Raw genomic sequence first — 9377 nt, forward strand, 5'->3', positions numbered from 1 at the left:
TTAACGATCTCATTGGTACATTTTTATTACAAAAACCCCTTTGGAGTTGTCCAAACTCTAAGAGAACCTAACCAACAAGTGTTGTCCATAATGACCAGGGCCTTCTTTCAAAAAGGGAAAGGTCTTTAGTTCAAGACCTCTTGTTGGCTATGTTCAAGGATTTATATTAGAAATTACTTGGCACATTTTTTTGTAAACCACTTTTGATGGAATCTTTAAGTGGTGACCCACCAGCTGCTAGTTCGGGGCTCCCTCCATTTCTTTTGGAATGGGCTAATTTTTTGTAAAGATGATCAACTTGTCATAAAGATCTTCCTCACTAAAAATCAGTGAATGCCGAGACTTCTAACCCATACATTTAAAATTTGTTTGGCTTTCTTTAGGGCATCCGAACGTCACCCTATATATATATAACGTTTAAGACCAAATGGGAATATTAGTATTTTCTAACACTTTTAATTTTTTTTTTAAATCCTTACCCTTTTTTTTTTTAGTGAAACAAGCAAGGGTGTCTTAATCTTTTACATAATAAATAAATTTATTATGCCTTTAATAAATACATTTATTATGTTGATATTAATTACTAAAGCATTAATTACGAATATAATATTTAAATATAAAGACTTAAATGGTCTTAATATTTATTATGTAAAAGAAAAACATTTATTATACAAACAAATATTTATTATACAAAAGACTAACATATAATTGTATTTTTCATTAAAAGATAAAATTAAAAAAGGTATAATTGAAAAATGAAAGTGTTGGAGAATGCTAACGTCCTAATAAGGTTTTAGACATTAGCATTCCCATCCATATATATATATATATATATGTCAGGTTTCATGGATAAAATTTCTACAAAAAGTGTTTTGTCCTATATGGGCTAAAAGTTTTAGAATAGTTAGATTTTTTGTGAGCATGATCTATAAGATAAGAAAATCACCCTCACAAAAATTAGTCAAATTTAAAATTTACACTATATGATAAGAAAATCACCCTCACAAAAATTAGTCAAATTTAAAATTTACACTACGTCATATTACGTTTTTTGTGACTCCACAACTACATTAAAAACGACTACTAAATACTGTCATTAATGACCACAGTTTGTAGCAGTCGTTTTCGCTCACATACAAATTATTCCTTATATCAGCAACACTATATTCTCTCTCTCTCTCTCGTTCTCTCGCACCATTTGAGAGGTTGCATAGATTATAGAGTTGGCGAGGGAATCGGTCGAAGGAGATTTGGTACATTTTTCCGTTGTTTTTCTCCCATTTTTTACTAGTTCTTCGCCTGTAAATCAATTGACACACTTCTTCTTTCGGACTTGGTCAATCGAGAATGCTTGGAGAAAGAAGCCAAGATCATGAATCTCGTAAGTGGAAACCCTAATGTTGTTCAAATCATTAACGTTTCCGAAGACGAGGATTATCTCCATATGGTTATCGAGCTCTGTTAGTTGTCCGATCTCTACGATCGCATCTCCAAAAGGATCTACGTGAGAGATATTTGAGGCAATTCTCTGTGTGAATCTTCAGTTTTCAACTCGGATCTTTCATTTTGTGTCTTCGTCGGCAAAAGATTTTTTGCAGAGGATGCTCTGTAAGGATGTTTCGAGGAGATTCTCAGCAGAACAAGTTCTTAGTAAGTGATTCTTGATGAAATCCTTATTTATTCTGTTTAAATCTCCTTAAATGCCTTGCATGAGAGTCTTTCAAAGAGATTTCTCAATTTCTTGCCAATTTTGAGGGTTTTGATCACTATTTTACTCTTATAATTCAAGGTTTTTAAAGTGTTTTTTATTTGATTCTTTAAATTTTTCCTATTTTAGATTTGCAGTTGTTTTTACGTCCCTTTTCTCTGCATTTATATTTGTCAATTTTTAGGATTTTGATCTCTATTTCTCTGTATTTTGTATGAGTTGTATGTGTTCTTGTATTAATTTCTCCATTTTCTATGCATTAATTTCTCTTCTTTATTAACTGTGAGTGTACTCCAGGTTCTCAGAAAGGTTAATTTGAGCTGTTGAAGTCTTGAAGATGTTGTTTTGTATTTGTACATAAATGTGTATGTAGATTTGTCTCAGTGATAGACTAAGCAGTTCTAGTGTTTGAGAACTCTACAATGAATGATTTAAATTGTCCTTTTGATGATGAAGACAAGAAAATTTCAATGAATGTAGTTAGTGTAGTGTGACTAGTGATTGTAGAAGTCAAGATAATCTTCTGTTCTGTTCAAGGCTTTTTGCATTTCCTAGTAATAATTATTGCTGACTTCACATTGATACTTTTTTCTTTCCATATGATGCTTAAGTGGTTCTTTCATAGGCCAGTATTAGATTATGTCTATCCTGTCTCATTTTCAGACAGCCTCTTGTTTGTTTAACTCTTCTAGGGAACTATATGCCTTCTACTTCTTACATTGATTCAGGTAGTTACTTCAGGGTTTTGTGTGTGTGTGTGTGTGTGTGTTGCATCTTCTTGATTGTTTTCATGTTGTTTAACTAGCAGAGTGAATGTGATGGCAAAGTTCCTCCTTATTTGAAGAAAGAATTGGTTAGAATATTCGATAAAGAAAGAACTTGGAGAGAGCAGCTCTGGAAAAATGGCATTGTCAAATCATCACCAATATCTCCTCAGAAGCATCCTGAGTATGTGGGTACTGAAGAGGTAAGAGTCATGCACACTTGTCTCTTATGGCCCTTTCTCCATTATTGAGATAATGATGTTGAGATGATACTTGGTTAACCCCTTGTTACTTTTGTAGGATCCAACATGCATTATATGCCAGCAGTATTTATATCTTTGATTAGTTTAGTGAGAGTTAACTTTGTAGCTACGATTTTCTATTTCTTTCACCTTCTAATCTTGTTTTTTTTTTTTTTTTTTTGAAGTTTTACTATTTCTTTGTGTTTGAAGTCGATCTGTCAGATCTTGTTAACTGCAAATACGGTTGTATTGAGGGATAGAATTAGAATATCAGAGAAAAAAAAATACATATTTGATCTAATTTAAACTAGATGTACTTTTCTTTTCTCTTTTTATTGACTTCCCTGTAACATAGGCTGGGAATGTTAGATGGCTCATGTGGAACAAAACCTGTTACATATTAGACTTTGTGATTCATACCTGAGTTACAGAGTTTGAAATGAAATTATATGATCTTCACATATGGGTATGCTAATGTATGAACTTAGTTCATCGTGGTATTTACAAAAGTAACACTACGTCATAATGCGGTTTTTGCGACACCACAATTGCGTAATATAGAAATATTAATTATGAGAATGTTTTATAAGTTCCTTGTGAAGCATGGATCAAGAAAGGTGATCCCAAAGAAGTTATCTACCATGAGGTGAAGCGTGTTCAGCCAAATCTTCTAGTTGTGGGAAGTCGGGGTCTTGGCCCTTTCCAAAGGTATGCTTAGTCTTGGTTACATGGACATTCATTTTTTGTTGTGCTCATTCTCGTCTTCATTGATGATGGTTTACTCTCAAAATGTTGGTGTCTGGGTGATGGAGGAAGGACTTTGGGTCTAATTTGCTTTGCATGCAAGTTTACTCACGTTGATTCCTTGGTTAAGGCATTGCAATTGTACAAGGAAGTCCCAAGACATCTAAGAATCTAAAAACTTCAGAAAATTGTAGGATTTTACCCCAAATTGGGGAATTCTTGTTGAGTTTGTCTACTATTTGTGGCCCAATTTTCAGATTATGAATCAACCAAAGAATTGGGTATTATCCCCAACCTTGTTTCACTGATCTGATACCTAGTTGGGTTCCTTAATGGTGTATTTCTTGAGATGCAATCATACTTCATTCCACAATTTAATATGTAATGGCCGCTTTTGTATTGAATAATCTTAAATGCACTATTAACTGAAAATTTGTGTGGCAGACTGGCAGCGGTATACGTTGTATTTGATACATAGTTATTGACATGTATTCTTCAGTGGTTATTTAAACATTGCTTATATTTGGACTCCCTTACATAGTATTATGTATTTGTGTTGTCTATTGTTCACCTACTAGGAAATGTTTGGCAAGAATGTGCCTAAAAATGAACAAATCAGTGAAGATGAAGACTATGGGCCTGGTAAAAGAAAACTGCCCTTGGTTTCAGAAAATAAAAGAACACTTTCTAGAATTCTTCCCAACGCAGTTGAGGTAACTGAACTCTCCAGTCTAATACTGAATCAAGTACTTGTCAATCAATATCAATCTAAAAACACCTTTTGCTCTTAACTGATGTGTTTCTTGCTTTAATTCAGAGTCTCTTCATCTTGAGAGTATCTAAGCAGTTGGATCTTGCATCCGAGAAGGTAAGCAAGCGTTCTTAGAGTTATTTTATTTATTTATTTTATACTTTTCACCTAAATTGTCTTCACCTAACCCAAGGTTTCCTATTTATTTATTATTTTCAGGTCAACAAGTGGTTCAAGAATGCCCGGTGAGTTAGTCCTTCTTTGTGTAGTGAAGGATGTCTAGGCAAATGATAGTTTAGGTACAACGCATAATGTTCGATCAATTTCTGATATTGTCCTTAAAACTGAATATATAATGAACTACAAAGACCCATCACCATGATTGGCATGTCTTGTTCAACTTACAGGATAAATAGTGCCCACATGGAGAGATCAAGATATATATATATATATATATATATTATGAACAAATCAAGGGAAAGAGAACTTTGATTTTGGTAATTTGAGTTATCTAACAAACCGGATTTCACGGAACAGTGTGCCGAACAGATTAAGAAACAACTTGAGGATGTGCAATATGAAGATGCGATGAATTCATGGAGTGAATTCAAGAGTATGATTAGCGTCAACAGTAATTCTGTGGTACTCTTAATTTCCTTATCTTTTCTCACCGAGATTCAATGGCAGTTTTAAAGTTTTCTTAAATTTATATTATAGTTTAGGTACAATGCATAATCTTTGTGCAGTGAAGATATACATTGCAATTTGGGTTCTTGTGATGTTTGATGTGTGATGTTCAGCCTCTATTTACTAGAGAAAGTGATTTTGCAGGTTTTTAACAAGAGAATGCCTCCTGAAGCTGTTCATTTTGTATCAAGACTGCTTCAGTATTCACCAAATTTATGTTGTACCGTTGTAAGAATTCAACTAGCTATCTTTTCTCAATTCTTATTCTGTCTAAGAAATACGTGTATTTGATAGAGTGTTTTTGTCATGTTTATCTTCTGATAAAAATGTTAAGACTTTATCCTTTTGAGTGTGTATGAACATGTATGTGTGTGTGCGCACATGTGAACATGTCTCTAGGTGATAGCGTGAGTGTTGGTGTGGCTTGTGGGTGTGTGCATATTCGTTTACACATCATTCTTTTATTCATGTATAAATGATCTGAAAGTTGGAAAGATAGTGACTCCTTTACCTCTAATGGAGAAGTTTTTGGATGATCCACTACGAGTTCTTCGAGCTATTCGTATTAGTACTGCTATGTTATGTTTACATTAGTGCATAGTTACATTCTAAGGATATACAAATACACACATATATCACTTGCGTTCTCATTTTTTATTTGAAATTTGTTTTCATGCATGTTTGGGCTTGTGTTGTACAAACCTCTCACATGGTCTATTTGTTGTTTTCTTTTGATCAAAATCTGTAGAAAGTAACAATCAAGGAGGTAGAGCCCATGACTATTGACAACAAGGCATAGCCGAAATGGTAGAGAGTGAGAGGGATTAGGGAGTGGGGTTTGCTTCTGCTTGATTGGTTTTAAGTCAGTGTGGTGTTCTATTGCAAGGAGAAAAAACAGATCTTTGTTTAAATAACTAATAGAGTTTTCAGATCATGCTGTCTGCACTTTTTATGTTATAAAGTTAGTTTAATTTGTTGTGATCATGATGACTTTCATAGAAGTTAACCAATTGATAATCCAATTTTCACACCCAATTGGTGTTGCTGTTGTTTTGGATATTAGGGTCGATGGTTGACTAATCCTAACAATGGTTTTGTATTTCAAAATAAATAATTTTTTTATGATCTATTTTTTTTTCAATTTATAAATTCAGAAAAAAAAATATTTTTTTTAATTATAAATCAAGAAAAATGACTGTCCTAGACAGTCGTTTTTCTCGACTGTCTATAACAATCATTTTTTTCGACTGTCTTTGACAGTTGTTTTTTCCAATTGTTTTCGATAGTCGCAATTAAAAAATCACTCCTTTTAAAACGACTTCTTTAGCAACTGTAGGAGCAATTGTTTTTTTTTTTTTTTTTTTAAATGACTGTCTTAGACAGTCGTTTTTGACGCATTATGACGTAGTGTTATAATCCTAGTTTATAAGTTGAAGAATCGTGGACCATTAACAAGAATAGAAGACATAACCCAACATATATATATATATATATGGGTCGGGTTCCGTGTATACATATATTTACTCATATATCTACAACGTGTTTTGTCCTATATGGCTAAAATTTTTGGATTGAGCTGATTTTTTATGAGGATGATCTCTACGATGAGGAGATCATCCTCACTAAAAATCAGCTCAATCCAAAAAATTTAATCACGTCAAAAGTAATTTACAAAAAATGTACGGTCCATGATTCTTCAACTCATAAATATGGGGTTAGAAGTTTTAGAATTAGTTGATTTTTGGCAAAGATGATATCCTCGTCATAGAAATCATCCTCACCAAAAATCAGCTAAATCCGAAACGTTTATATATATATATATATATATATATATATATTTCCCATATATATATACAAAAGATTGTTTATATTTGAGTGAGGTTTATATCTAAGTGAGGTGTGACAAGTTAGAATAAAAAAAGCCAGAAAAAATATTGAGAGAATGTTGTGGTATATAACAGAGGTTGGGCTGGTCTTGTCAAGAAGGCTTGGTCTTGAGCCCAAATCCGTCATTTGAATTAGCACTCTTTTGAAACACTAATCCATACATAAGTCAAACTGAGTGCTGATTTTACTTTGTTGCGTTTTAACTTTCTTATCATGGGCCAGACCCATTAATAAATTTGTATTCAACAAATGAAAAAAAAATTCAGAAATCCAATTCCTATTGAGTCTAGTCTATCCATGGACTTGGGCCAACAACAATGAAGTGGTTAGGTGAAGAAAGAATGCATAAACTGGCATACATGACTGACATCATAGGCAATGTAAGACTAAGTATAAATGTCTTAGTGGATTGAAGCCCTTATCTTCATTGCTTTGTTAAATTCTTGGCACCCACAATCATACTTGTATGATTAAGTAAAAGTGTAAAATTAAAACAACTTCAACCAAAAACAATATCAAATCTAAGTAACTTCATTGAATCTATCCTCAAAATCAATAAGACAAACTCATACTGACAGAGAGAATCAAACTAGAATATTAAATTTAACATAGTCTTCCCCTGAAAACAGGAGTATATATATACTTATCTATACTTATAATTAAGAACTAAGAAGATAAAAAACTGAAATTAAGGAAAATTAAAAAAAAAAAAAAAAAATACAAAGAACGCCTCCAAAATTGTGTTTCGTCTTAGACATCATGTATTGTAGGTTTATTTGTGTCGATCACATCATTAGGAATGTACTTGCCCCAGAACTTGTGTTGTTTCCAAACACCCCACATCTCTTCAATTGGTACACCTTTGGTCTCAGGTAAAAAGATCCAAACAAAGATGGTCATCACGACCATCCAAGCAGCAAAGAAGAAGAATAGGCCGAACTTCATGTAGCAGAGCATCTGAAGGAACACTTGGGCAATCAAGAACGTGAACAACATATTCACTGCGACAGTGATACTTTGAGCAGCAGATCGAATTTCTAAAGGAAATATCTCACTTGGAACCAACCACCCCAACGGACCCCATGACCACGCAAAGCCAGAAACAAAGACACAAATGCAGACCACCACCATAGCAGCATAACCTGGGCCTATAGTCGCCACACCATCAGTTCCAAACTTAATCGCGATCAAAATTCCAACCAATAACTGCATATAATATCACATAATAAAAAAGATACATTAATTAATATACACTAATTAATAAAATAAAATATAAATAGCAATATATAATCATACCTGAAAGATAAACATTTGAATCCCACCCTGCAGAAGTAACCATCTCCTCCCCTTCCTATCGACAAGATAAATAGACACAAAAGTGGCAATGACATTTACTAGTCCGGTGATTACAGAGGAGAAAAGAGAGGCATTGTTTCCAAAACCGAGGGTCTTGAAAAGGACAGGGGCATAGAACATGACCACGTTTATACCAGTGATCTGTTGGAAGAAAGGAATCAATATGGCCATCACCAAATGTGGTCTATACTTCCGCTGTTGAATATTTTTCCATGGACGTTCTACCTTCTTCGATGCTTCACTCGCAGATACTAAATCATTAAACTCTTCATCAACATCGTCAGTGCCACGAACTTTTCTAAGCATCATTCTAGCCTTTTCAGGATCATTACGCTCGATGATTGAATTTGGTGTATCGGGCAAAACAAAAGCTCCAATGGTGATAAATGCACCAGGTACTGCAGCAAGAGCCAAACTCAAACGCCAACCCCAACCAGCCTTGATCTTGTCTGAACCATAGTTCACAAGGTTGGCAGCTAGAATACCAATTGTTATCATCAATTGGAAAAAGATGTTGAGAGCGCCACGGTACTTGTAAGGAGACATCTCAGATAGATACAGTGGCACGGACTATAAAAAAAAACAATAACAAACAAAGAATTAAACATTTGCATTAGATATGATAAATAAAAAACGCTAATTATAAATAAAAAGTATTGAATTGATTCGATGAATATTACCTGATTTGCAAGTCCAACACCAACACCAAGCAAGATACGACCAAGGATGAGCATAGTAATATTTACAGCAGCACCATTGATCGCTGCTCCAACGAAAAATATGAAACCACCGAAGAGCATGGACATCTTTCGTCCGTACTTCCTCGTGATTGTCGAAGCACAGAGTGAAGAAACCAGAGCTGCCAAATACAAAGACGACGTGAACAACGTCAAAATCTCGCTGTTGAATTTGCAGTACTGATTCGTGGACTTGTCACCCATCTCCTTCTCATACACAGAAGGGAAAAACTTTTTCAAGAAAGGATGCATCGATGTAACTCCACCTATTATAAAACATCAAATGTCATGTTAGATATTAATATAATAAAAATAAATTGTATTTAGATTTAGGAGAAAAAAAAAATTCTTACCTGAAATGCCAATGTCATAACCAAAGATCAAACCACCCCAAGCAGCAATGAAACAAGCGATGAATACAAACCATGTCATCGTCCCTGGATAATTCTTACCCGGTCCACCGCCATTACGGGGTGGATCAACAAAACCAGCACCAGCCAT

At 34.0% G+C, this 9377-nt stretch overlaps 2 protein-coding genes across 7 annotated transcripts; one reads left to right on the forward strand and one right to left on the reverse strand.

The window, feature by feature from the left end:
• The first annotated feature begins 1201 nt into the window (after nt 1-1201).
• Nucleotides 1202-5836, forward strand: LOC147392116 (pathogenesis-related homeodomain protein-like). 6 transcript variants are annotated; one of them, XM_086460202.1, is made up of 7 exons: nt 1202-1650; nt 2517-3422; nt 4037-4171; nt 4276-4326; nt 4429-4454; nt 5041-5124; nt 5645-5836. In XM_086460202.1, exons 3-7 carry the CDS (start codon nt 4040-4042, stop codon nt 5649-5651), a joined length of 300 nt encoding a protein of 99 aa, XP_086316328.1. In that variant the 5' UTR covers nt 1202-1650; nt 2517-3422; nt 4037-4039; the 3' UTR covers nt 5652-5836. The 6 variants fall into 6 exon arrangements, with proteins under 6 accessions (XP_086316328.1, XP_086316327.1, XP_086316324.1 ...); XM_086460201.1 differs by lacking the exon at nt 4429-4454 and adding an exon at nt 4747-4851; XM_086460198.1 differs by lacking the exons at nt 4429-4454; nt 5645-5836 and adding an exon at nt 4747-4851 and having other exon boundaries at nt 2517-2675; nt 3305-3422; nt 5041-5589.
• On the reverse strand, nt 3976-9377 carry LOC147392117 (sugar transport protein MST7-like). The gene is made up of 5 exons (XM_086459148.1): nt 9230-9377; nt 8820-9142; nt 8080-8709; nt 7573-7989; nt 3976-4029 (listed from the first exon to the last, which is right to left on the reverse strand). Exons 1-5 carry the CDS (start codon nt 9375-9377, stop codon nt 3976-3978), a joined length of 1572 nt encoding a protein of 523 aa, XP_086315274.1.

This window comes from Akebia trifoliata, chromosome 11, assembly GCF_017979445.1.
Source record: "Akebia trifoliata isolate Shusen 1 chromosome 11, ASM1797944v1, whole genome shotgun sequence".
Taxonomy (NCBI): Eukaryota; Viridiplantae; Streptophyta; class Magnoliopsida; order Ranunculales; family Lardizabalaceae; genus Akebia; species Akebia trifoliata.